General features: G+C 39.8%; 2 protein-coding genes across 2 annotated transcripts; both read right to left on the bottom strand.

The window, feature by feature from the left end:
- Positions 1-4,770: 4,770 nt before the first annotated feature.
- On the bottom strand, positions 4,771-12,372 carry LOC140944468 (2-oxoisovalerate dehydrogenase subunit alpha, mitochondrial-like). The gene is made up of 7 exons (XM_073393608.1): positions 12,253-12,372; positions 10,353-10,617; positions 9,129-9,273; positions 8,022-8,083; positions 6,768-6,909; positions 5,823-5,927; positions 4,771-5,148 (listed from the first exon to the last, which is right to left on the bottom strand). Exons 1-7 carry the CDS (start codon positions 12,370-12,372, stop codon positions 4,905-4,907), a joined length of 1,083 nt encoding a protein of 360 aa, XP_073249709.1. The 3' UTR covers positions 4,771-4,904.
- A 3,170-nt stretch (positions 12,373-15,542) lies between these two features.
- Positions 15,543-27,298, bottom strand: LOC140942819 (2-oxoisovalerate dehydrogenase subunit alpha, mitochondrial-like). Its single transcript, XM_073391825.1, has 9 exons — positions 27,118-27,298; positions 26,856-27,044; positions 25,082-25,168; positions 23,423-23,693; positions 22,583-22,727; positions 20,305-20,366; positions 19,558-19,699; positions 17,214-17,318; positions 15,543-16,268 (listed from the first exon to the last, which is right to left on the bottom strand). Exons 1-9 carry the CDS (start codon positions 27,226-27,228, stop codon positions 16,019-16,021), a joined length of 1,362 nt encoding a protein of 453 aa, XP_073247926.1. The 5' UTR covers positions 27,229-27,298; the 3' UTR covers positions 15,543-16,018.
- Between the last annotated feature and the right edge of the window lie 322 nt (positions 27,299-27,620).

Below are 27,620 nucleotides of genomic sequence, written 5' to 3'. Positions count from 1 at the left end.
TAGAGATTTGAAAGTACTCTGGATAAGCGAAAAAGTGTTTTTAATGTATTTAAGAGGTAACCGTGGTTGGGTGCCCCTGCTTCGCGGCTTTTATTTCAGTCACGTCTGCCTCTTCTCTGCCTTGCTTGGCTGTTCAGTGGGGTAGTTTGAATATGGATATTTCACCGATTCTTGTTTTTTTAAGCTATCCCACTGTATGCGACCGAATTGTCGTGCTTTCAATGAAGCAGAAACTCACCATGAAATTTTAAAATACAAGTCATCGATAATCACCGACACCGGAAATCGTGACCTAGGTACGTAGGTGCGTAGCTAGGGTGATAATTTAGATGGTTGATGCTATCGCCCGAGTCGCGCCGCAATAATTAACTCCTTTAATTACCAACGTTATGTTCTGCAGCTTAAAAAGTGTATCACTGCAGAAATTTGAAACTCCCTGAAACACGAAAGGAACGCAAAACCAACATTTATCGGCGCAGTTGATGGCGGCACTGGGACAATAGAAAGTCATGTGGCGAAACTAATTTTGTACACATCTTTATCCCCAGTGTGCATTTCAAACAGAAATCAGAGGTGTCTGCGCAAAAAACTTTCTTCACAACGGAATGGCTTCAGCGATTATTTCCTATTTTGCACGAAAAGGGGAGCTTTTATTCACGAACAGCGATCAGATCGAAGCAGACCGATTATGCGAACTTTCAAAAAAAGAAAAAAAGAGTGTACACTATATGTATATTTAAAGAAAAAAAAAAATCCGCAAAAGACAGACTTGGAATACACTGTCCAGTTTCTTGCATGATGTTAAAAGTAGTAAATTTACATCAGAAACCACGGAAAATAGATCACAGAGAAAGCTTGAATTAAAATACCAGGGAAAATATCCTCAAAACAGAACCAAAAATCACTCCACAAACCCAATGCCATTTTTTCTTGCCTGACCGACCGAAAAATTGTACAGGAATGGCCTTGTGTGACATTGTAACATTTCAAACAGTTAAACAGAATTTGCAACACAGTCGATTTTTTTTCAGTATTCACGGTTCAAGATAAACGGCATTGTCGCAGTACTCCGTTTTTTCCTATTCATGTCCAACTTGGCAAAACAACAGATCTTTAGTAGAAATGTGTCAAATGTAAAACAATTAATTGGATCAATGGGAGACATGGACTGTACGTCTGTTTTTTTGCTATTCACGTCCACGCCCACGTTCACAGATAAATATGACCGATTGTGGCCTAGAAAGATATATTGTATTTTTATGGGAAAGCGTTGGCAAATGCCGATGTTCACCTCACCGAAAGTCGCTACCAGGCATTGTTCTATTATAAACCTCTGCGTTAGTGGGTGGCGATTTCCATGCGAGTTCGCGCATGCTCTGCAGAAAGATAGACTCCAACGATTGCATTGTTCGTTTATGACACATTTTACAACGCAATAAGAGTTTTTTCCTTCCATTCTTGTTGGTTGGACCAGAAATTCATAATTCAACGCACTCAAGTAACGTGTTCTGTTCGTGGTATGGGTTTCCGGGGTGTTATAAATATAATTCTTCGAAAACAAATTGGGACGTCCCGGAGCTTTTCTTTTTTTTTTTTTCCACAATCTGCAATGTACACCCCTAAGCGAGACGACGATCATCCCCGCCCCTTCATATGGGATTCCCCCCCCCCCCCCCACCTCTTGGGCTTGCAGTTTTAGATTATGTTCAGTATAAAGGACACTGGCCAAGCTGCCATAAATTTTCAAAATGAAAAAAATTAATATTTTAAGAAATTAGGGAGTCTCAATGTATTGATGTTGAGCAAGGAACATGGTAGGCCTGGGTGTGGCTGGCTGCAGTCCAGAGATAAAAGAGTTGTTTCCTTCTTGTACTTTTTTTTTCTTGTACTTTTTATTTGTGTTAAGTTTTGATACTTCTTATAATTACCTTGGGTATTTCATCCATCCAATCCCCTTCGTTGAAGCATCGTCCCCTTCCCATCATCTCTTCCTATAGAAAGCACCTTCAAGTCATAGCATTATACTATTAAAACATCTATAGATTTCAAATTCTGACAATAGCAGTCATACTTAAAGTTTATTGATATTTTGTTTAAAAAAGGTATGATACATTAGATATTCTCACCTGATATTCTTGAAGAAGGCAGGAGAAATAATTTGCTTCCCCATCCCAGTATGAGATTGTTTTTTGTGTGACATCCACAACCTATGAATCAAGATAGATGTTTTAAAGTGTGAACACTACAGAATAAAGAAATATGATCATCATTACTAAATATAACTATCTATTCTTTAACCATAATAATAATATATATTCAATAAAGAAAAGCATACCCCAAGAGCCCAATGACGAGGGAGATGCACTGGTATCAAAAGTAAGTCATACTGTCCAGTATATTAATCTGCAAAAACGAGAAAGGTAAACCAGTTATCTTTTTGGTATATTATAGCTATATGCTTTCCAACAAAACAATCTGACAGTACTAAAAAATAGTGTCTGAGTTATTTCACCTTTTTGGTTCAGTTGGCCATCCACCTTGCCCCACATACACCTCGATAGCTTGTCATAGAAGAATGAATTAAAGCAGTAGGCTCTTGGGAATGCTGAAGACTAAACAGTAAAGGTAAGACAGAAGTCACGCAGGTTTTATTAAAATGAAATTCAGTAGTACAGGCAAAGACTCGGATATACAGGTAACTGTTAGGCTTATGGTTATGCACATACTATTTTCTCTTTTCCTTTGGCTTGAGTATTAGTAGCAATATATATCTGTCTGATTTCATTAAAACGTGGGCACTAGGTTTTTGCCTGCAGTCAGGTGTCCAAAAAATTAGGGGGCTTCGCGATGCCCTAACAGTGGGTGGGTGGATCAGACCAGGGGGTCAAAACTAGTGGGGTAGGAGGGGGCTGTTTTGACACAACCCTTTCTGTGTTCAGTAGAGGTTTTGACTGGCAACTACCTTTTTCTTAATGTTGCCCTAGCCAGCTGAATCAGGCCTCTGCTGAGAATGATTATCATGATAATTGCAGAGCTCAGTGGGGGGCGTGGACAGTCACCCATTGTCCTGGGTGGGGAGGGTCAAGTTAAAGTCTTGATACCAAGGACACACTTAGGATAGGACCTGTAGGGCTCCAACCTGTAGACACTCACTAAAGATTCAGTCAGATATCAAACACCTGAAAAAGGAATTTGTCGGTCAAGAACATACAATACGTTTTATTTCTTTAAGGGTGTAAAGGTTTGGGATTGGGGTATGGGGCAAGGAAAAGTTGGGACATGCATTATAGACCCGCTGTACATATGTGAGTAATTTTATCTTGCTTAAACCAAGGATCCTCTTTTGCAATATAAGCGGAGGGTACTTCCCTTGAGCCATAAGGGGGTGCTATGCAAAAAGACCTTAACTACCGGAAGGTTTTTGACTGAGATCTTTCCTTATGCCACTTGGTCAAGTACCCTCCCCTGGATTGTTAAAGTAGAACTTTACTAATAATTTTCCGACCTTTTAAACTTTCTAAGCTGAAAGCCGAAAAAGCTGAAATACAACTGTTTGAGACTCTAAGGACAGCAATAAACACAATCTTGCTCGATGTATTTTATTGAGGTTTTGTTAAAATTTTAATTTAATTTTTTTTTCAGAACCACTGGTGAGGTATTTTCTAAATTCCTCAACGGTACTGATTAACGGTAAGCAAGTGTGTAATTTTGTAAAGCCATTAATTTTACAAGTGCAAGAGCCAAAGAATAAGTTATTAACTAGCTGTTATGGTCCTGACTTGTGTGCAGTGGCGTTTCCCACTTCTAGCCGAAATTTGTGTATATATAGTGATGCTGCATACGAAGCAAGTTCCGGAAAGAACGTGTGGCACAGTACTACCCTGCGAATAAGAAGCTAAGTTTTTCCAAGTTAACCTGAATAGGGTCTTATAAAAGCGGTAACTATAACAACTTTAGGATATTTAGATTCTTTTTAAGTAGGTTCTTATTTTCTGAAGAAAAACTTACATGGTAGTTATATGAGTCTAGTGCTGTTCAGCACAAAAAAATTGCTTAACAGAACAGTGACCGATCCAGACTTTCAGATAAGGGGGGAGCCCGGTCATCCAGACCCTGAGATAAGGGGGGGCGGTCTCAAAAAAAAATCTTTTAGGCCGTTCGGGCCTCAGTTTGGTCTAAAAATAAGGGGGCCCTCCCCTGGAACCGCCACTGCAGTAAGAATAGTTGAAACTGACCACAGCTATTTCGAGAAAGGTTGTCGGAAAAAAGTGCACAATCCCGAAAGGTATTGTGAGTGGTTTTGAGTTCACTGTTCTTTAAAGAAATTTGAAAGAATGACACGAGAGACCATGGACATATGTTTGTGAGTGCTTAAGGAAAGCAGAAACAGTAAGTTCGACAGCTACAGTGTCAGGAACAGTGTATTGATCATATCCCATATTACCTTTCGGGATTGTCGTGTACACATTTTTTCCGGCAACCTTTCTCGAAATAGCCGTATGCTGTAATAAGAAAAGCTAATGCACTGACAAGGCTAATCAGGTTCTTGTATAGGGGTGTCGAACTGACAAACATTAGCCTAAACGGTTCTTAACAAGGTCGGTCTTACCTACGGATTAGAATTGTATGATAGACCGACGTTTAGACAAAGTATCTATTTAAGATAAAGAGCGAAACGGTTACTCCTAAAATTTTTCTTATCATGGATAGTCGAAAGTCGTTTCTTCATCACAACGGTAAACTGCTCTAATTTGCACTGGCCCTCGTTACATGAAATATTTCTCTTTACAGCGAAAAAGAGCTATTTGGAATATAGCTACATGACAACAGCTGGTAGAATCTTTTAAAGTTTTGCTCTGTTGTAATAATTGGAGGTGAAGTGCTGAGGTTAACTTCACTGTAACTTAATTCTCATACAGTTCAGTGGGATATTCATGCGGGTATTTGGCGACATGGTTCATGCATTCTTGGTGTTGTTTTTGCAAGCGAGACGGTAGCTTGTCATACACATCAGTAAACATATCTCTCACAGGCGGTTTTAATGCTTTGTCAGCTCTTGAGAGTGCTTGCATGACTTGGTGAAGAGAATCTTGTTTCCACTCTTCTTCCACTTCACTGTTCCACCAGTTTTTGTTCTCCATGTATCGTCTAGTAGTAAATGAAAATCGTGTAACATTTGAGTTTTGTCATTTATTATGACCCAAGAAACCCTGAGAGATATATTCCGTCGATGCAAAGTGGATACCCTTTGAAAATGCTGGCTGGGGTGATAGCTTCATACAGGATCGTACGGCGTTAAAGTAACTCAAGACGAAACGACGATGAAAAGAAGGAATAGTCAAAAAACGAATTAAATTCAAAACGTTTTCTGCCTCTCCTTGTGCCAAAGAAATAGACGATATTACATGGGCGCTTGGGGATACGAATTTTATCTTCGAGTGCTGAAAGTATCTCTCACTCATGAGAGATACTTTCAGCACGGCACATATACTTTCAGCACAGCACACTTTCTAAGAGCCCCAAAATGAGAGGAGGCTCCCGTACTTCCCCAATGAAAGGGGTTAGCCCCAAGACGAGCCTTCCGATCTAATCAGTTGATGTTAATGTTTTTCTTCTTCCACTTCAAATTTTCTGGACAACCTTGTTCATATTAGGTTGGCGTTCCCATCAATGACACACGATGCATGATCTTTCATGAGAATAACCGAAAACTCCTTAGTCCTCGATATTGCGTGAGACAAGTGACCCATTGGTTAGAAATCTAAGAAAGTAGACACCACGGTTTTGACGCTAGGAACTTTGATAAACTTTTGCTTACTTACCTAAGCCTCACAATTGGATTGAGTTCTGTTTTCCAGTAATCGACTTCCTTTGATGAGCGGTGCATTGCTTTATCATCACTCGCCATAGTGCTGTGATCTCCAGTCCTTTAGAAGGGATTTTTAGTAATTTTAATTGAAAAGCCGACAAAGTAATATGGCGCGAAAATATTACTCTTGGTTTTTTTTGTAAGCCGTCATCAGTATAGAGCAAGCAGGCGGCTGCACGCATTATTTTCTTAGTCGACGTATGTAGCTTACCCCCGATTCTAGACTTAACAAAAGTAGTGTATCACGAACCGTTTACTCCTGTTTTGAAAAAGGGACATAAGGAGTATATAGCGCGAGTCAGCGGTTATTCCCATCTTTTTCTTAGTCGACATAGTAGTATAGTGCAAACTATTTACACCCGATTTTGCATTCAACATAAGTAGTATAGCACGAAACGATGAATTCTGCGTTAATAAGCCGACATAAGTAATATAGTGTGGACTGATAACTCCTTTTTTCTATTCCACCCACGGCACCTAAGGTACACCACCGAACCACGTTAGATGACCTCACAGGTTGCGTTCCTTTAGGTAGATTTTGATTATGATTAGTGATCCGAGATCACCTGGATCAGCTTCATTCAAGGAAGAGGTGAATTCTTGACCTGAATGTATCCATCAGAGCATTGGAGACACCATGATGGCAGTGACCTCGGATCTCGGATCACCGATCTTGCTCCGAATCATCTCGAAGGAACGCACAGAATAGTATATTGCGCAATTTGTTTTATCCTTAGAAACCCAGATATTTTCTCTAAAACAACTGTTTTTAAAGACTTTCAAAAAATATTATTTCCTTCTTCTGACAGTTTCCAAAAGTATATAGGTAAGCGATATGGCGGAGATGGAACTCAGTAGCACTTCTAAAACGAGTAAATTAGCGTCTTCTTTATCTTACCTGTAAGTCATGGCTTCAATCAAAACAGGTCTCTGTTGATTTACTGCCATGTCACGTGCTACTTTGCTAACGTTATAAACCGCAAACACATCATTGCCATCCACTCGAATAGCCATCATCCCATAGCCCCTGCTACGCCCAGCTTAAAATAAAGGATACAATATGCTTTACCTTTCACAGTTCAGGAAACACTGGGATGTGATCACTGTGAAAACTTTTAATTCATTTTATTCTTTACACTTGTAAGGTTGCTTTACCTTTTGTATTTGTGGACAAAATCCTATTATAGTGAAATAGTCTGAAATGTCCGTCGTCTCTTTGCCCCACTCCCCACCCACAAATGGGCGGCCAGGCGAGAGACTGGATAACAAGACAGCAGGAAGAAGAGGACGGCAAATCGCATGCACGTGACAAACGTGACAAGGCTATTACTTAGGCTATTACGTGCGTATTTTGTCGTGATCTTCACTAACATCAATTTTTTTGGGGGGTCTTTTACAAAAAGATCTGTTTAAAGGAAAGTGAAGTTTGTCGAAACGTTATTTCAAACAAAATCATTGTCACTCTTGTCACACAAGGTTTGCCGTCTTCTTTCCTCTGCCGTCCTGTTGCGTAAGTTCACGAATAAAGAGATTGAGATTCACGTTTACGCCAAACGGCAAACGTGAATTTGCACCACGTGACCAAGTTTCCCACTTAATCGTCGTTTACTGTTTATTACTTCTACCCCAAAATAAGTAGTTTCAAGCGAGTTTTCTCCATAAGGATTGTTCTGGACAGTTTTCATCTGCTTATTTTTCTCTCTGAGAAATTCTCAACTTGAATCTGACGTTTGCCGTTTGTCGTAAACGTGAATGTTAATCTCTCTAATGTCTTCCCGTGACGTCAAAAACTTTTGCGTACATGGTAAGTTGGTTCGTCGGGCCGCCCGTTTAGGGGCGGGGGGAAGAGGTTGCTGGTGCAAACAGACGACTGACATTTCAGATTAATGGTGTAACTATACTCAAATGAAACCAATTTTTCGTTACTTTCACATGGTACTATTTTATTTTCATCATTTCACAAGACGAAATGTGGAAATTGTATTAAATTTCTACTTTAGCCATTCTTGCTGGAAAGAGGTTAAGAGGTAATTGTCAATATAAATGTTGAAAAAAAATATTAAGGAGCAAAACACATCAGTGATAATTAAAAACGTTCAAGAAGACTGCCATGAGCTTTTGCTTTGGTACGTCTGACCTAAGGTATACTCACCTATTCCATCCCCTCTGTATTGCTCATCCGTAGGATTAAATATTGCATAACCATTGTTACGACTGTTGATACAGAGAAGAGAAAAAGCTGCTCAATGAAGAGACCTCCAATTTTAGTATATATTCTCAATAACATCTAATCACAACAGACCGAAGGTAAAAAATGGTATCATAATGTATATTTAACCTCGTTGGGGAGAAAATTTATCAAAATTGCTTTTGGGTCTGTTTCAGTTGATTGGCTCGACGCGCCCTAAGTTTGACGTCTGACCCCACAGACGTTCTTAACTTAATTTAGGTCGAGCCAAATTAGAGTTTGGCTCGTCTCATGAAAGTTTGACATTTGGCCTAGGCCTAACTGGCTGAAATCTGAAGTTTGCAGATCAATTCTCTGCTCTCATTGCCCTCCGTCTTCCCGTGGACGTTTCCCAGCGACGTATTGCGATGAGAGGCTGCTATTTTTCCGGGTAATAAAATGTTACTGTCATTAAAAAAACAGACAGAAAAGTAGGTCCGCAAACATCTTCGAGAAGTCGATAGAAAGGAAAACTAAGATGCATCAAAGCAAGCCGCGCTCCATTTTAATCTTCTCAATCATTGTAGCCGAAATGGAAAGCCGCAGAATCTTTGAAATCGGCACTCCAAATAACTGAACGCTATTCACTCGACTACTCTAATCTTGTTTTTCATCTTCATGTTCCCATAAACGGTTGGTCACCACGGTAGTCTACGTCCTGTTCTCTTTTCGAACAACAACGTGGGTTATTTTACGCGCCACAAAGGCCAAATCACTGTGTGGGTTATTTTAAAGAGAACCTACGGTTTTTAGTACTTTTCTAAGATTCTAAGTAGACTAGATTGTTAACCCATCTGTATTTTGCCCGCGTAGAGGCAGGCAACACATTCTTCATCTATAATTTCAGTTAAGACCCTGATTGTTGGTTCAGTCGAAAATCGAACCCAGACCCTTTCAACGTCTCGTCCGCAAGAAACTGGGGAAGCCAATCGGTAACACGCCTCTACCTACAAAACTACATTTTCCATGATTGCCAAATTCACAACTCAGATTGTGTGTAAGCTTTTTAACTATCGTTATGTTGAACATTACCAGAAGAAAACAACAGGTGCTTCCAGAGTTGCAGCGAAATTGAATGCTGCATGGGCATCTCCTTCGCTTGCAGTTCCTTCACCAAAGTAACAGATGACACAGTTTCCAGTGCCGGCTCTTTTCATTGCATAGGCATATCCAGCTGCTGAAACAGAAAGATATTGTCAGAGTCGTCGCATGTAAAGTAATCCAGAATCCGGGAAATTTTTGCATGTGGAATCCGGAATCATGGGCCTTGGAATCCGCAATTCATCTTAAGGAATCCAATCCCGAACCCAAGCTCATATGACAATGAATCCGGAACCACAGCTTGTGAAATCCAGAATCCAAGTTTGTCTTGGATTACCTAACATAGGTTGGGGACGATAGGGGAGATTTGAGATTTACCATAGCCCACGTTCCATGTATATAAAATTCTAACATGACTCCGAGGCTTTAGGGCCAAAATTGCAAACTTTTCACGACTCCATTATGTCGCAATTCCCAGAAGAGACTTGAGCACAAAGAAAACCAAACTAAATATAGAAAAATGACCATAAAGCCTCGGAGTGATTTTACTTGAACCGTGAAACAGATAATAACAAGTAGGTCAAGTAGTGCAAAACAGCAAGAGGTACACAAAAGAATACAATGGGATTAGTGCGTAATAGCGCGTAGTATTCTACGACCTGTTTCACGGGTTAAGTAAAATCACTTTATTTTATCAGAAAAGGTAACATAATTGGGCAGTTTTTTAAATGATAAAATGTGATCTGTTCGTTGACCAGAGTTAGTTTAAGTGTTTTTACTGATTTTACAAAAAGAAGAGCTAATGGGCTGGCATCCGAGTGGAGTTACAAGAACCAGAATTCGAGTTATCGGGGTAAACTTCAGTGAATCAAGGGAAATGAATTAGTTAGAGCTAGAAGGGAATTCGAGTTATCCAAGTAAACATGACTGAAAAGTAGGTGAAATCCAAGGGAAACTGGACTTACTTCGAGTTAGCAGGGAGTTCGAGTTATCCGAGTTCTAGTTATTGGGGTTCTACTTTATTTTCGCGCTCGTATTACAAGTTTTGTCATGCCCTATGACACAAAACATGTGATCACGTAGTGACTACTTAAATAAACGTGGACCTCATTTAAGGGCGGCTGTACACAGACAAATCTCATTTAATTTCAGGTATCTCTTAACCTTAACTTGCATCGTACTAGTAATTTACAATCTAAGTTAACACTTACTAACCTTGTGGCATCTGAGTAGCAAGGGGGGATGAAATAGTAACAAAGTTAAGATCTTTAGAACCATAATCAACTGGCATTTGTCGTCCTTTTCTATTGTCATTCCGATTAGAAAAGCACTGGCTCATGTATTCGTCTATTGTGAAGCCTCTTGACATCAGCACACCAGCCTCACGGTACTGGGCGAACATTACATCTTCAGGCAACAGAGCAGCCGCGCTACCAAAATGAGTGCCTTCTTCACCATAGTTTGTCATGTAAAATGATATCTGTCCATATGAAATGGAAACGCAAATGGTGCCGGTTTTCCTCTCTTTCCAGCCATTGGCTAAATAGCTTAGGAACCGGAGAGGTGAGATTGGACAACAACGTGTTTAAAGACGCATTCTGCATCCGCTTAAGCCGGTTCCTGTTTGGACCAGGGCGGATAAAGGTTGGGCGGTGAAACGAGCGCTCCGCTCTTCATTTAATGTGTGATGCGGAGTAGGACTGGCACGAGCGCTCTTTCCGCGCTTCCGGTGCGCTTGAAGGCCGGCGAAATTTTCCTTTTTGCAAACCGGAAATCCTATTTTCTTTCGGTAATTTCAGGCTACAATGTTAAATAGATAAATTCGTTTCATAACAATATCAATAAACAGTTTCATATGTTTGTGTCTGTACGTCTAGAAGTCAAACTTGTTAGTCGTATAATGCCAAAATTTGAGTTTAATTTGAAAGTGTTGAATACCTCCTCCTTCCACTAAATATCACCTAATCGTCTTTCGCCGTTTCGTTTGCAAAAGCTTAACACTTCTTAACCTCAATTTTTACATATGTTAAAGGGGGATAAATTTTATATAACATAACAGAAAATTAGATTGATATATATTGATATAGTGGCGTTGTACTTCTTCAAACTTTGCTTCTCGGGTGCAACGCGCCATGGCGATTCGCGCAATGCGTTGCAAATCTGGCAACCGCATGTAAACAAAATTTATTGAGGTTTGTTGTAAGGTTTTTTTCTCAGTTTTTCTCTCTAAAACTAAACAAGGTAAACAGTAAAAACTGTGGGGAAACTAATTTTGAAGTTTCGAACAAACAGAAAGACGTATGAGATGTTTTTTTCAACATTAAAAAGAAGGATGATGGTGATTGAAATTAGCATAATTTCACCTTGCACGAGCTGCACGCATTTAAAAAATACACGTCATCTAGTTATGAAACAAGATCTGCTGTCATTTAGTTTTGCCTTGGATGACATGGATGAGATTTTCCTTCGTGTTTTAGACAGTACATAGTCGTTTTTGTTTTGAAATAACATCGACATTGGCGAGTAGCAGAACGAAAATATAATTCAGTGGTAGAGTCATGGAAGTAATAAAAGAAACCCTTTGAAAGAGATGTTTGTCTACTCCAACTAAACCTCCAGCAAAAAATAGCAACATTTGCCTCTCGGAGACAGCGTACCAGCACAAAGGAACGAGGAAGAAGAGCAAGAAAATAAATCAAGCTGCCATAATTCAGTGACAGCGGCAGTATCTAATGTACAAACCACATCACAAGCCCTGACCGAAGTCGAAAACAAGCGACATTTCTAAGCAGAGTCCCAGTCCACTGCATCACACCTTTTTGCTCGGACGCGCTCGTTTCACCGCCCAACCTTTATCCGCCCTGGTTTGGACCCCTCAGGGCCCGCACCTCGCCCACACAGACAAGTGATGACGGAGCAAGTGGGATAGACCATAACATCGGGGCCTAGGTCCCCTACACTTTCCGAACAGTGTCAAGGATTCTTTTACAGTTTCCTTCCAGCTGATTTGCATGGTTATTTAAAGGAGACAAGGCCAATGGTTTCACTCCACCGGGCAATGACACTATCATCTGACCTGAAAAAAGCGTTTTAATCGCGGCTAGCATAGTCTTACCAGTTTTTGCGGGAGAAAGGAGGAGCCCGCAATCCTAATCTCCAAGTTGCTATTACGCATGCGTCCCATGCATTCGTTTGGACTCCGACTAAGAGTGAATGGAATGCACACAGAACGCATTTTGAACAGGCGCGTTTGGCCCTTCTGTCAATCGTAATCTGATCACACGTATTTTTATCATCTGTCACGTGCAAACTTACGCAAAGCACACCGCTGGAGCAAGAGCATTTTGGACCTTCGATCGTTGTCGCCCGCACTCTCTAACCATTGGTTATTACTTAAGACTTTTTGGTGGTCCTGCAGGGGTGTGAGCTCACGGCCTCATATTCAGCACACCGGTACTCTACCAACGAGCAAACTGGACGCCGGTAAAATTGTAATAATTATGTTTAAGTTTCTGATATTTTGAAAGGAAGCCAATGGCCTAAAATATATCACTTTATAAAATAACTAAGATAGTACGCGCGCTATGATTGGCCGAGAGGAGTGTTTGCATGATAGTATGTAAACATGGTTGTGGCGTCAAGTCGTTTGGTTTTTCGCGCGCTAATCAAGCAAGCACGAATTTGAAAAAGGTTTCGAGTTCAAAACTCAAAAAGTTTACTTGATTTACCCACTCCTTTGTCGGCTGAAACATGGAAAATCGTTACAAAGAAGGTGAGTCAATTTTCTTCGCTTAAGCTGACATTTTAAGGGAGAAAAATCCGTATTTTGCAAAGCATCTTTTTGCAAAACAAGAACTGATTACGCGTGCAAGACTTCGTGGACAAGATTTTGCGACTGGAAAGAATTTCTCTTTTAATCAGTGCCATACAAAGACTTTTGCGTTTTTTTCTCGGGAAAGTTATTTTATAAAAGCAATAGAAAACTAGTTCCTGTGTTTGCATAGCCTGATATAAACACTCGAGGCGTTGGGAGAATTCTCGACGGTTATGCAAATCCTCGACTTCGTCTCGGGTTTGCATAACTGTCTCGAATTCTCCCAACCCCTCTCGTGGCTATGCAAACACGGAAAACGTTTTCTATTGCGTAAATGTTAATTTTATTGGATCTCAGTACCGTCTTTGACACTGTTGATCATCGAATACTTTTAGAGAGGCTATCTGACGAGGTTGGCATGCGCGGGACTGCTCTGAATTGGTTTAGATCGTACTTGTCTGATGTTTCTGTACATGGAGTTCTTTCTCGTCCTTTTGACTTGAACTGCGGGGTACCCCAAGGCTCATGTTTAGGGCCTCTGCTATTCATAATATGTGCGTCCAAGTTGTTTAAGATCGTGGAAACTTATCTTCCCGATGCTCACTGTTTCGCAGATGATACGCAGCTGTTTCTGAGTTTTAAACCACTCGGCAACACTGCTCAAGCTGATGCTATACAAGCAATGGAAAAGTGTATTGACGCGGTGAGGAAATGGATGATTCAAGATCGGTCGATGATCAATGATGATAAAACGGAGTTTTTGTTGCTTGGCACACGACAACAGCTTGATAAACTAGATTCGCGTTCCATTACTGTGGGCAATAATCGTATCAGTCCAAGCCCATGTGTTAAAAACCTTTTATCGAGGTTTGACAGCAACTTAAGTATGACGGATCATATAAACAAGGCTTGTAATGCGGCATTTAAACATTTAAATAACTTGAGACGTATTAAGAAATACCTGTCGAGAGATTCTTTTTTTTTTTTTTTTTTTTTTTTTTTTTGTCGAGAGATTCTTTAATTACTTTGGTTCATGCTTTTATAACCAGCCGTCTTGACTATTGTAATGGTTTATTGTTTGGCTTACCAAAGGCGTAGATCGCTAAATTACAGCGTGTACAAAATGCAGCAGCAATTCTTGGCATCGGAAAGTTTTCTCACATTACACCGGCGCTTTATGAGCTGCACTGGCTGCCGGTTTCTTTGTGTATTGACTATAAGATTTTACTTTTGACTTTCAAATGTATTTATGGCCTAGCGCCAACTTATCTTAGCGATCTTATAGGTATAAAAAGTCGAATTTATTATATAATCTTAGGTCTACTGGTAAGCTCTTATCGGACCATCCCAAGGGAAAGATGCTTACGAGCTCCGAAACTCTGGAATGGCCTACCTGTGAAGCTTCGTCAAGCAACATCACTTTCAAAGTTTCAGTTTCAAATCTCGACTTAAAACCTATCTTTTTAAGAAGGATTTTTATAGTTTGTAACTTAGGTTATTTTACTCTCACGGTAATGTATTTCGTTTTCTCTTTAACATATGATTGTAAAGCGCTATTGATCAGCATATGTAAATACGCGCTATATAAATTGGTAAATTATTATTAAAATATTATAGTCAAATTTTTCCGACCCTAATAAACCTACTAAAGACAAGTAAGCAAGATGTTAAGTTATGAAAGGAATATCTCGAGACTTAGCCATCCTCTTGTTTTAACTTTGTCCTCGTAAAATGTTGATTGTGATCAAGTCTTAAGGCATGACCACCGTCCTAAGTGAACCTGATCATTCCACGCTCGCTTGACAGTTGGACAAATTTCATTGGACCATTCCTGAGCTGCCCAAAGTCTCTTTTTGAATTTACGAGGGTAAGGGTGAAAAAAAGAACCCCGCTCGTTAGTCTGGTACCCATCCCATTCTACATTGCTCGTGACCTGTTAAATGCCAGTCCGCCATCTTTGACGAAGCCTGCGAGACAGCTCTGTATCATTAAGGCAAGGGCGCAAAGATAACGAGCTTATATTTGCAAGTAAAGACGCACGCATTTAACATCTAGATTTTACTTTGTGCATTCTATTTCAGGATTTTGAAGATTCACAGGATATGACTCCAATTTACTTTTTAGGTCATTCGATTTCTTGTTAATTAATTTTACCCTGGTTGGTCCTGTATGCTTGACGCTTTGGATTGCAACAATAACATCCAGAGAAAATTAAAATAAAAGGAAATTATTTTTGTATGAAAGGAATTGAATTTGGCCTCAATCTGGAAGTGAAGGTGTTTTAGGCTCAGAAATGCAGGGACTACAGCAAGGGCTGGGGAGTGAGGAGAAGGATTTTTTTTTTCATGGAGGAGACCAATTTATTTCATCCGTTTTATTTGAAATGGTCCCATTCATGTTTTGTTACATAAATATAACATCAGTTACATATTTTTCGATGCTTCCAATGCTGATAAATCCTATAAATACATGAAAGAATTCAAGAGCTATGATTTCAAAGATAAAAAAATTAAAAAAATCCACCAGAAACCGGCAAAAGGTCTCCCACAGGGCTCCCATAAAGACTCAGTGGAACACTGAAAATGTCCAGAAAACGTTTTTGGACAGTTGGAAAGCAGCTTAGATGATAGGTGCAGCTATTTTAAAACCATGGACGTCGTTCAGTATGATTTATTCCATTGTAAATAGTTTGAAAACAGATCAATTTTAGCAGTTTACCTTTTAATTTCCAATCGAAGGGACTAAAGAGCAATAATTTATAATAACTGAAAATTTGGGGTATCCATATTATTAAAGGATACTTAGTTTCAGATGCATTTCCAGTCTAGAGCACGTGAATTTCAAATTTTAATAATAATAATAATAATAATAATAATAATGATAATAATAATACACTTTATTTAAAGAGGGTAGCACGGAATAGTTACAGAAACTAGTAAACTTGTGGTCCTACTGTGGGAGTTTACCCCTGGACTATATGCTAATGTACGAACCGTTACGCGTTCGGATTATCCCCCTTGCAATCTCTCAAATTCGCTGACCGGTCTCCTAAATGGCCTATGGTTATCTAGTCATCTTGCAGATATAGCTCAGTGGGATATTCATGCGGGTATTTTGCGATATGGTTCATGCATTCCTGATGTTGTTTTTGCAAGCGAGGGGGTGGTTTGTCATACACATCAGTAAACATGTCTTTCACAGGCGGTTTTAATGCTTTATCAGCTCTTGCGAGTGCTTGCATGACTTGTTGAAGAGAATCTCGCTTCCACTCCTCTTCCACTTCATTGTTCCACCAGTTTTTGTTCTCCATGTATCGTCTAGTAGTAAATGAAATAATATTTGAGCTTTGTCATTTGTTATGGACCCGAGAAATCCTGATAGCTATATCCTGTCAGTGCTATATCAAGCGATTACTCTTTGAAAATGGCAGGCTGATATCTTAATAGACCAGGATTGAGCAGCGTTGAAGTAAATTCAAGAAGAAACAACGATGATAGGAGAAAGGATCAGTCAAAAAACGAATTAAACTCAAAAAGTTTTCTACCTCTACTTGTGCCAAACAAACGAAATTACTGTCCATTAAGATATCCAAAATGTACTTTGTGAACTGTTGTGGTACCTCTGGACAAAGAGAACGTTTTACAGTTACAGAGGTGAAGACTATTTGAAAATGAACATGCTGGAAAGTTGGAAATGGTAACCCCCACCCCTAAATTAAGACAGGTGACCCCTAATGGGGCAATGGCTGATCACGAGGAGGAGCCCAGGGGGCCTTTTGGTAAGACGAAATTGTGGCCTACAAGGCGAGGAAAATTTTGCCAAGAGCGAGCCTCTCTTATTTCAGGTCATTTTTACCCTGGTTTCACCATATAAGTTTAGGGGGTGGCATGGTCGAGTAGTTAGGTCGCTGGACTTGTAATTCGGAATCCCCGAGTTCAAGCCCTGACTGCTTTGCCTCCTACTGGTTGGGATTTTTAACCATGTTATGTTTAATTCAAATTATTTGTTTCATTATTCCTTAAAAGCCCCACAAGGGAAGAGGATAATTAAAGTATTATTACTATTATTATTAATATTATAAATACAATTTCTGGTACTTTGAAATATGACCGCTTCTTAAATTACTAGGTTGGCGTGCTCATGATCTTTCATGAGAATGACCGAAAACTCCTCAGCCCAAAATGTTGTGTTGGTTAGAAATCTAAGAAAGTACACAATACAGTTTTGACGCCAGGAACTTTGATAACCTTTTGTTTACTTACCTAAGCCTCACGATCGGACTGAGCTCTTTTTGCCAGTAATCGACCTCCTTTGATGAGCGGTGCATTGCTTTATCATCACTCGCCATAGTGCTGTGATCCCCAGTCCTGGAGAAGGGATTTTGAATAATTTTAATTGGGAAACCGACAAAGTAGTATACCTGGAAAATATTACCCATGTGTTGTAAGCCGACATTGATTTAGAGCAAGCAGGCGGTCACTCGCATTGTTTTCTTAATCGACGTACGTAGTTTACTCTTGATTTTTGATTTAACATAAGTAGTATATCGCGAACCGTTTACTCCTGTTTTTAAAATCCGACATGACGAGTATAGCACAAGCCGGCGGTAACTACCGTCTTTCTCTAAGTCGACACAGTAGTATAGTGCGAATCATTTACTCCAGATTTCATATTCAACATAAGTAGTTAGTGCGAGCCATTTACCTCCGATGTTATATTCAATGTAGGTAGTATAGCGCGAACCGATTACTCCTGTTGTTATAAGCCAACAAAAGCAGTATAGGGTGGACTGGTTAATCCCTTTTTTTCTACTTGTCATATGAATAAGGCGAGCCAGCTACTGCTAATTTTAAATTCAGCATAAGTAGTTTAGACATTTTTAAGTTTAAAGAACGACTTAAACTTGTCTTATAAGTCAGCTATGGTTTGGCGTCATTGTATATATGTGACCAAGAATGACCTAGAACTGGATCAAGGTTGGTTGGAAGTGATGGAGCGTACCCTTAAGAGATGTGTTGGACTGTTTACTGTGCGTTTGAGCTAGCCTAGTCTCTAGGCCTCACTAGCCTCGCGGCCTTTGCAATTCGGGTGACGTGGTCCGAGCGAGTTTTCTCGGATACGCTACCGAAATGCCTTGACAGACAAGGCCTGGGAAGACGCGGTACAGGGACTAGGCAAGACTAGGCAAGGTTTGAGAGATGAGATTGGCTTATACATTTCGGTCCATTGAAACTCCACCGCATGTAATGCGGAGTTTTCTGCCTCGAATACAACTTAATAGAGTCATAATCAAACCACGAAAAACCAAGCGTTTCTCGGTTATTAGAAAGTTGAACAACACGATTTAACAGCCAACACAAAGCCAGTGGATGTTTCTAGCCACCGTACCTAAGGGATCAATCTGCACCTAAGGTACACTATAATAATAATAATAATAATAATAATAATAATAATAATAATAATAATAATAATAATAATAATGGTTTATTAATAGTGTATCCACCTAGTGGCTCTTCACCTGTTAAAAACTACAATATAAAAAAAAGAAAAACTATAATATGCTACAAAAATAAAATTGAATTGAAATCTACAATATAAAAAAGAAGCAAAAATATCGGACTATAAAAGGATAGAACAATATGTGTGTTGCTTGAAGAGTGTGATCTTGCTCATGATTATTTATCCTAGATCACCCGGATCGTGCTTCATCAACTAGGAGCCGATGAATCTTTACCCAGAGTAGCTCCATCGGAGCCTTTGATAAACCATGTTCCCAGTGACTTCGGATCGCTGACCTTGCTCCGAATCATCCCGAAGGGACGCACTAAATAGTATTTGCTTTATCCTTAGAAGCCCAGATATACCGAACACTATACTCACGAAAATCATAGCAGATAGGGCTTCCGTTCACACTCAAGAACGGTTGTGGCGACGCGATTTGTGTGACGGCGCGAAGCTGCGCCAAGCCGATCTCGAAAGTGGCGCGTCACATGGTGGATGGGTTTCATGTGTGTCATACTTTGGTGTAATGTGAACGCCTATTCGGCCCGTCGCCGGAGTAAATAAGAATTAGCGATACCTGGAACCCACTAAGACGGAAGTAAATATTTAGGAGTGAGGACTGGAATTTTAGTACACCAAACCCTCTCGGCCAACGGCTCCGGCACGATATTCGATGCATACATACATAATTTATTTTAAGCAGTTTAATTAACAATTAATGAATGAGGCTGAGTATCTTATGAAGAATTATGGAGATCGAGGAGGGTGTTATCCGTCGAGGCCGTAGGCCTCCGAGATCTCCATAATTCTTCATATGATACGAAAGCTGAATTCAATAATTGTTTTATTATTCATTCAAAATAATTCCTGGTGTAAAAACAAAGCTAAAACATGCTTACCTCCATCGATGTTAAGTTCACCTTCGATAGTGCTCGTTTAGGGTTGTTCAGCTCCGCAAATATTCTCCAAATAGCAGATGTCGCCCTTCGAGTTGTGTTCTTGCTGTTCTTGCCATTTTTTTAGCTATAATTTCGCCTAGTTCTTTCTCTTGAAACAAGTGAAATGTCCGCCATTGTTTGTGATACTAATCAGTTCCTGTCTTACCTGTAAGTCATGGCTTCAATCAAAACAGGCCTTTGTTGTTTTACTGCAATGTCACGTGCTGCTTTGGTGACGTTATAAACTGCAAAGACATCATTGCCATCCACACGAATTGTCATCATGCCATAGCCCCTGCCACGCCCAGCTTAAAATAAAGAATACAATATGCTTATCCTGCAGACTAATACACTTCATAGCTCATGAAACACTGGAATGTGATGATTGGCGCAATCTTTTAAATTACTCTGGCCCTTCACTCCTAGCATGAATGATGGAGTCTTGTAAGGTTGGTTTTGACGTTTGAGTCTGTGGAGATGAAATCCTCTGATGTGACCATTCAAATTAAACCTTTTTCACAGGATTGTTCTCATCATTATACAAGATGAAATTTGGAAATTTTCTTGAAATTTTTACTATCTCAATGTCAACACAGTGAAACCTGTATTAAGCAAACACCCTCTATTGAGCGGATAGTAGCGGAAGTCTCCAGATTTACTTCCCTTATTAACTGTAAATGAAACCTTTATAAAGGGGAAATCTGTACTAAGAGTGGATGCAGTGGTCATGTCTGTTGTTACAGTCCTGTATTAAACGGACAATTGTCATTAGATTCAACAGTCCAAGAGGACAGACACCTAAAATTCTGGCCTAAGATTTCGACCCACAAATTTGCACAACACGATCGTTCAAAAATCCTACAATGACCTTTTACTTTTTTACTTTTTTACTTGTAGCGTAAGGTTCACTAACCTATTCCGTCTCCTCTGTATTGCTCATCCGTAGGAGTAGATATTGCATAGCCATTGTTACGACTATTGATACAGAGAAAAAAGCTGCTCAATAAAGAACATCCCACTTGGGGTGTATATTCTCAGCAACATTTTATCACAAAAGACCGAAGTATTTTAACATATTGAACTCCGAGGTGAGACTGATAATTGACATTTTCAGTCTTTTCAGCTTGACAAGGTAAATGTTAGGTGCTATTAGCCCATTACTTTGTCAAGGAAGTTGAGAACTTCGCGTGGCTGAAATTTAAAGGTTGCAGATCAATTTTCTACCCTCATCGCTCCCCTTTACCCCAGGGACGTTTGTTACGCCGCAAAATGTAACAATTGACGCAAAATGTAACATTAACGCGAAATGTAACAACTTTTGACGCGAAATGTAACATTAACCCGAAATGAAACAACTTTTGACGCAAAATGTAACAACTTTTTAACGCGAAAAGAAACAATATTTTTAACACGAAATGTAACAAGCAAAATGTTACAGCCTTGAAATAACTAAGAGACTTGGACATGAGCCTTGTAGATAAAGTGTCAACTGTCTGGTGCTTATAAAAACAATTTATTTATAGTTTTCTTATAATGTCAAATAAACTTACAAAACGTTTTTCGATAATAGTAACTAAATCCCGAAACAGTCGAACGAATTGTTGTTTAGTTTATCTTTCTGTATATTTGTGTGACGCTGAAAAGAAAGTTGGCGTTTGGTATATTTTTAGTATACTCCCTCTAGGGAGTTGAGCCTGTATGAAATCGAGGCGAGTATCGATTACTGATCATTCTTTTCACACTTTCGTCGAGTGAAGACGCTTGATGTTTTTATCCGACGCTGTCTTTTTTTACCCACCTCCTCCCCTTTTCCCTAAAAGGAAAGTGTAGCGGAGCAGTCATCCGACTGCGTGAGATGATCAACAGTGTTAAATGGAGGACTGGGTTGGTATGAAATTTCTCACATTTACTGGAAGTCCGGTAAATAATGAGAAATTCATATCTATCTTATTGAATATGTTCAAAATTTTCTTTTGAAAGATTTCCTTTCTTAACTTTTACTTTTAACTTGCATTTCAATTGCTGATTTGTGCGTGTTTCCTAGGGTGTTATTGTTCACATTTCTAGTCATATTCTTTTCGCACAGCTTGGGATATTTTCCATACGTTACGTTTAATAAGTTAGCTTTGTTGTTATTGTCCATACTGCTTTTCCAAGGTTATACATGACTTGTAACTTAATCACCTGTTTTACGACCTTTTGTAAGTTTCTTTGACATTATAAAAAAAACTTAATAAATAAACTGTTTTTGTAAACACCAGACAATTTACACTTTATCTACAAGGCTCATGTCCAAGTCTCTCAGTTATTTCAAGGCTGTGACATTTTGCTTGTTACATTTCGCGTTAAAAATATTGTTTCATTTTGCGTTAAAAAGTTGTTTCATTTTGCGTCAAAAGTTATTATATTTCCGGTTAATGTTACATTTCGCGTCAAAAGTTGTTACATTTCGCGTTAATGTTACATTTTGCGGCGTAACAACGTTTCCCAGCGACGGATTGCCACGAGAGACAGCTATATTTGAAGGCTAATAAAATGTTACCGTTTAAAAAGACCTAAATTCTGAAAACAGACAGAAAACTAGGCTACCGTTTGCGCGAACATCTTTGAGATGTTGACAGAAACGAAAACTAAGGTAAATCAAAGCAAGTCACGCTCCATTTTAATCTTTTGAATCATTATTGCTAAACCGGCCGGAAAGCCGCAGGGTCTTTGAAATCGGGACTACGAATCTTTTAGCAATCACTGAACGTTATTCATTCAAGTATTTTAATTTTGTTTTTCTTTTTCTGGGCATGTTGCCATAAAAGGCGGGTCCCTACCGGAGTATGCGTCCTGTTCTCTTTTCGAACAGCTTCGTGGGTTATTTTACGTCCCACAACTGGGCCAAATCACTGAGGGTGATTTAATAGGGAGCCTACAGTTTTAGTCCTTTCATATGTCAACCTATCTGCATTTCGTAGAGTCGGGCTGCACATTTTTCATCAATTATTTCAGTTAAGACCCTGAGTGTCTGTTCGGCCGATAATCGAACCCGGACCCTTTAAACCACTCGTCCTTAACCAACTGAGGATCCAATCGGTGACACGCGCCTCTCACTACAAAACTGCATATTCCATATTAAGAATATAATTTCAACTACAAAGTCAATTATGTGTAAGCTTTTTGATTATCGTTATGTTGAACCTCACCAGAAGAAAACAAGAGGTGCTTCCAGAGTTGCAGCAAAATTGAATGCTGCATGGGCATCTCCTTCGCTTGCAGTTCCTTCACCAAAATAACAGATGACACAATTTCCAGTGCGTGCTCTTTTCATTGCATAGGCATACCCACATGCTGAAACAGAAAAATATTGCCAGAGTCTTCCCTTTTAAAGTAATCCGGATTCTGGAATCCGAGAAATGTTTGCAAGTGGAATCCGAAATCCTGGACTTTGGAATCCGCAATTCAGCTTAAGAATCTGGAATTCTGCTAACAATTGGAGTCCGGAACCCAAGTTCCATTGACAATGAATCCGGAATCCACAGCGTGTGGAATCCAAAATCCAGTCAATTCAAGTTTGTCTTGGACTGCCTTACACGGGGCGATCAGGGAGATGGCAGAGATAAACTGTATTATTCAGTGGCGGATCCAGCGGTGGGGTGGGGGGGGGGGGGGGGAGCACGCCTCCTCCTTATTATTAGACCAAACTGAGGCCCGAAGGGCAGAAAAAAATTTTTTTGGAGACCGGGCCCACCGCCCCCCTTATCTAAGGGTCTAGATGACCGGCCTCCCACCCCCTTATCTCAAGGTCTGGATCCGGCACTGCTATTTGCCTCGTATTATAAGTTTTGTCATGCCTTATGACACAAAACATGTTATTACTTAATAAGTAAAAGTGGATCTCATTTTAGGGGCTGCCTTTCAAAGCCTAATCTCATTCAATTTCAGGTCTCTTAAAACTAACTAGCACCATACTGTTGCTAGTTTACAAACGGATGTTTGAAATTCAAGGATAGCCTTAACATAACTTTTACTAACCACAAACTAACCTTGTGGCATCTGCGTAGCAAGGGGGGATGAAATAGTGACAAAGTTAAGATCTTTAGAACCATAATGAACTGGCATTTGTCGTCCTTTCCCATTGTCATTCTGATTAGCAAAGCACTGACTCATGAAATCGTCTATGGTGAAGCCTCTTGACATCAGCACACCAGCCTCACGGTACTGGGCGAATATTACATCTTCAGGCAACAGAGCAGCAGCACTACCAAAGTGAGTAGCTTCTTCACCATAGTTAGTTAAGTAAAATGATATCCGCCCCTGTGAAATGAAAATGGAAATTGTGCCAGTCAGTTTCCTTTCTTTCCAGCCGGTGGCTGAATAGCGTGGGAAACAGAGCAGTGAGATTGGACGTCAGCGTGTATAGACGCACTTTGCAGCCGCTTAAGTCCATGTTAATCTCACCTTGCCTACACAGACCGATGACGGTACAAGTCAGATAGACCATGATACCGAGGCCTAAGTCTCCTACTCTTTTTGAGGATGGAGGATGAAGGAGATAAGGCCAACGGTTTAACTTCACCGCCCAATGACACCATCATCTGAACTGAGAAAAAGCTTTAATCATGATCTCACTAGTCTTAGCGGAGCTCTCGCGCGCTCTTGCTAGCAGTCCTAGGCATATGCTATTTTTGTTTAACGTGGTATTAGACATCTATGTTATGGTCAATTGACAGCTGTCAAAAAAGTTATCTACTGACCAGTGTCACATGGCTGATCGCGGGTTCAGAGATACAACTCATTAAGGCGACCTATTTTTTTAAAGTTATCCGCTGACCAGTTATTGGTTTTCAATTTATCGCCCGGTCCGGTCCACTGTTTTAAATGTGGAACTCAGTTTGCTTTCTGATGACGGCAAAAATTAAATTACTTGAGAAAGACATTTCTAAAAAGATCCCTCAAGAGCTTCGCTTTTAGCCTTGGCTAAATCTCTCTATATTAAAGATCTTGATTGATGGTCCAGCAGGGGTTTGAGTAGCCTAAGAGAACACCCGACATTTTACGACGCCACGACTGCTTTCCCCGCCGAAATGACGTCTGAGAAACAAGCGCAGAAATTCCGCCATACTGATGACACGTCACTACCCAGATCTGAGTAGTACTTCTGATTGGTACGTAACGCGTGGGAAATTTGCTTCAACCAATAAGAATCACTACCCAGATCTGGGTAGTGACGCGTCATCAGTATGGAATTTCTGCGCTCGTTTTTCAGACGTCATTTCGCAGGGAAATCAGTGGTGACGTGGCAAACTGTCGGCTGTTTTCTCAGGCTAGGGTTTAAGCTCACGGGTGGCCTCTTGCTGAGCAGACTGGCACTTCACCAATTGAGCTAACCGGAAGGCGGTACAATTTTCTGTTCTAGTTTCTGCTAATGTTATTTTGAAAGGAATCCAATCGCGTAGAGATTATTGCGTTCGTCAGGGCGCATCCTGTGGCACTGAGGCAGAAAGTTTCGAGCTATCACGGGCGACTGCAAATTAGCCGCCCCTATTAATTTTATCAGGAGCACCTCAGCCGGGAAACTGGACTCCTTTCGACTCGATTTTCGTTTCCGTAATTTTTCAGTAAGTGACGAACGGAGATCAGTAAAAAATGATTACCTCTAGTATATAAAACGTTTTCTCTTGAAATAGATGGATTAAACATACTTGTCGCTGTGCCTGAAATAGGATACGCTCCATTGTATTGAAAAGGGTCATCTTTCTGTACATATCTTGTACTGTTTCCATTTTCAGCTAGGGAAACACGAAAATGAATAATACTTATCAATGATAATCAATAAAGAGATAATGTTAATCGTGTAAATCTGATCATGACAACCGCCCCTTGTTTACTATTCTCATGTCACAGTCCAAACTACTTTTGCGCAACCACAAATACTGTTGTCAGGATCACCTGCCCGTTGTCTAAAATCTGAAACGGCAAACGGCAAAGTTCGTCTGTAATGCGAAAAAGGAGGTGGTGGACAAAACACTAACCCCCCAGTCCAAGGACTACCCCCATCGACTACCCATATAGACTACCCTAAAATCGGCCACGCTGTTGAAGTTTAGTGATTAGGGTTAGGAAACTGAGTGAATCAAGTTTCAGGTCAGTTTTCCCAGTATAAGGACCCTTAATGGAACATGAGGCACTCAGTTTCCTAACCCTAATCACTAAACTTCAGCTGCGTAGTTTCTTTTAGGGTAGTCCATGGGGGGTTCAGTGTGTTGTCCTCTACCTAAAAAGGATGTCTTTAAATTTAACTTCGAGCCATAGACTTGCTATTGACGTTCTTCCCTGAGACTAACATGCCCAAGTAGAGAAAGTAGACTCCTTTCATGTGCCGACACAATAAAAACGGATAACGGCTCGTATTTTTAAAAACTTGGAAGAATTAAGATAATGTGGCGAGATGCATGTGAGGTCTATCTCGAAGGCAGTCGAAGGATGATGATAACGACTTGCCTATTCCATAGGACTCATTATTCTGCTCGCGGTTTATGCTTTTCGGGTCACGTGGCCCGGGTGAATTGCAACGAGAAATGAAACCCTTGCCTCTTAGGTCCGTTCTCGAAATATAAAGTGGAATGAAACAATTCGCCTTTCGCGGTTTAAAATAGACCAGAGTTTTTCTTACCTCGCCGGGCGCGTCCCAACTTGTTTATAGATAGTTTGCTTGAGCCCTACAACTAAATTTTAAACTAAAATGCAGCTTCTCTTAATTCTTCTTTCAAGTATAAGACCATACAGTAGTGTTGATAAAGAGCTGCTTTCTTTAATCCATCAAGGATTTTCAGCGAAAAAAAATTTTTCTTTTAATGCGCAACAAAATCAATCATGCAGAGAAACAGTGATCCAAAAATTGAAGCAAACCCGTGAAACCAATGTTGAGTGAAGGAGCTGCAAGCAAAATGTGTATTCGCGATAGTACAAAGACTTTGTGTTTGTTGTTTTTTTCGAGAATGTTTCAACAAATGTTGACCGAGATTATGGTTACTTTTTTTTTCAACTTTTCCACATTTCTTAGGTCATACCTGCGCATAAGCAGCTTCGCCCCCTGGTAACCTTTTCTTTAAACCGCTTATTGTGTTGGCCGCTACAGCTATCAAAATGTTTGGAATAGTTACATTTAAATTTCATCGGAAAATTAGCTACAGTTACAGAGGTTGAAAAGAAATAGCCATACTACATTCTAGGCGACTTTATTAAAATTATTTATGATACCTTTGGATTTTGTGATTCTTCAAAGATGTTTCCATTAAGATTCATAACTCGATACACCGGGATAATTACAACGTCATCGGGATTAATAAAGTCCATTTTCTCGGTGTAAAACGCATTCACAGCCCCAGGAAATTTCGGCTTGTCTTCAAATTCATGTTAAGGTGTCTCTCCAGAAAATACTGAATGCAACTACTTATAACTAATTATTTATGATACCTTGGGATTTTGTGATTCATCAAAGTTGTTTCCATTAAGATCCATAACTTGATACACCGGGATAATTACATCGTCATCGGGATTAATAAAGTCCATTTTCTCGGTATAAAACGCATTCGCAGCCCCAGGAAATTTCGGCTTGTCTTTAAATTCATGTTTAGGTGTCTCTCCAGAAAATACTGAATGCAACTGCAATGACAATTGAAAGTAATTATATCCCGAAAAAAATATAGCCACGCAACAACATCGATGATTTACTTACTCTCGACTCTCTAAATGCATCAGGTAGTGTTCTTTGATTAAGTATTTTTCCCCGAAAGCGGAGAAGCGTTTTTCGAGTAGCCATTCTCGTAATCCACATTACAGCGGCCATCTGTGTAACTGTTGTTGTTGATTAAACCTGTGTTGATGTCGGATATAAATCAAAACAAAACTTTCAAAAACTTCCCACTTTCAGCATAATTAGTTCGTTTTTTTTTATTTGCGATACGCCTGATTTGCTTGTACTAACACTCCACTGATTTACATACACGACAACAACACATGGTTCCATCTAGACCCATGACTATTGACAAATTGAACGAGTTGTAGTCACATTAACAGTGAAAAATCAGTTTCGAATTTTGACGAGTTTTCTTTGCCATAGTATATTTCAGTTACTCTACCTTAAGACGTCATTAGATGGCCACCATGATTTATGCAGACACATTATGAAAGGAACCGAACCAACTGTGGAACTGCACGCATATTAGGGATTCTAAACGA

The sequence above is a fragment of the Porites lutea genome, chromosome 7, assembly GCF_958299795.1.
Source record: "Porites lutea chromosome 7, jaPorLute2.1, whole genome shotgun sequence".
Lineage (NCBI taxonomy): Eukaryota > Metazoa > Cnidaria > Anthozoa > Scleractinia > Poritidae > Porites > Porites lutea.
The sequence above is the reverse complement of the archived record's forward strand: the minus strand, read 5'-3'. Positions and strand labels throughout refer to the sequence as shown.

Excerpts from the sequence above, each read along its gene's own strand:
- LOC140942819 (XM_073391825.1), bottom strand. The coding sequence starts at position 27,228 with ATGGCCGCTGTAATGTGGATTACGAGAATGGCTACTCGAAAAACGCTT. Across the intron at positions 23,694-25,081 it reads TATTTCAGGCACAGCGACAA|GGGCGGATATCATTTTACTT; the intron begins GTATGTTTAATC and ends TTCATTTCACAG. Across the intron at positions 17,319-19,557 it reads ATTGAAGCCATGACTTACAG|GACTGGGGATCACAGCACTA; the intron begins GTAAGACAGGAA and ends TCCCTTCTCCAG.
- LOC140944468 (XM_073393608.1), bottom strand. The coding sequence starts at position 12,372 with ATGCGTTCTGTGTGCATTCCATTCACTCTTAGTCGGAGTCCAAACGAA. Across the intron at positions 9,274-10,352 it reads TGCTACTCAGATGCCACAAG|CAGCTGGATATGCCTATGCA; the intron begins GTTAGTAAGTGT and ends TTTCTGTTTCAG. Across the intron at positions 8,084-9,128 it reads GCACCTGTTGTTTTCTTCTG|TCGTAACAATGGTTATGCAA; the intron begins GTAATGTTCAAC and ends CTGTATCAACAG.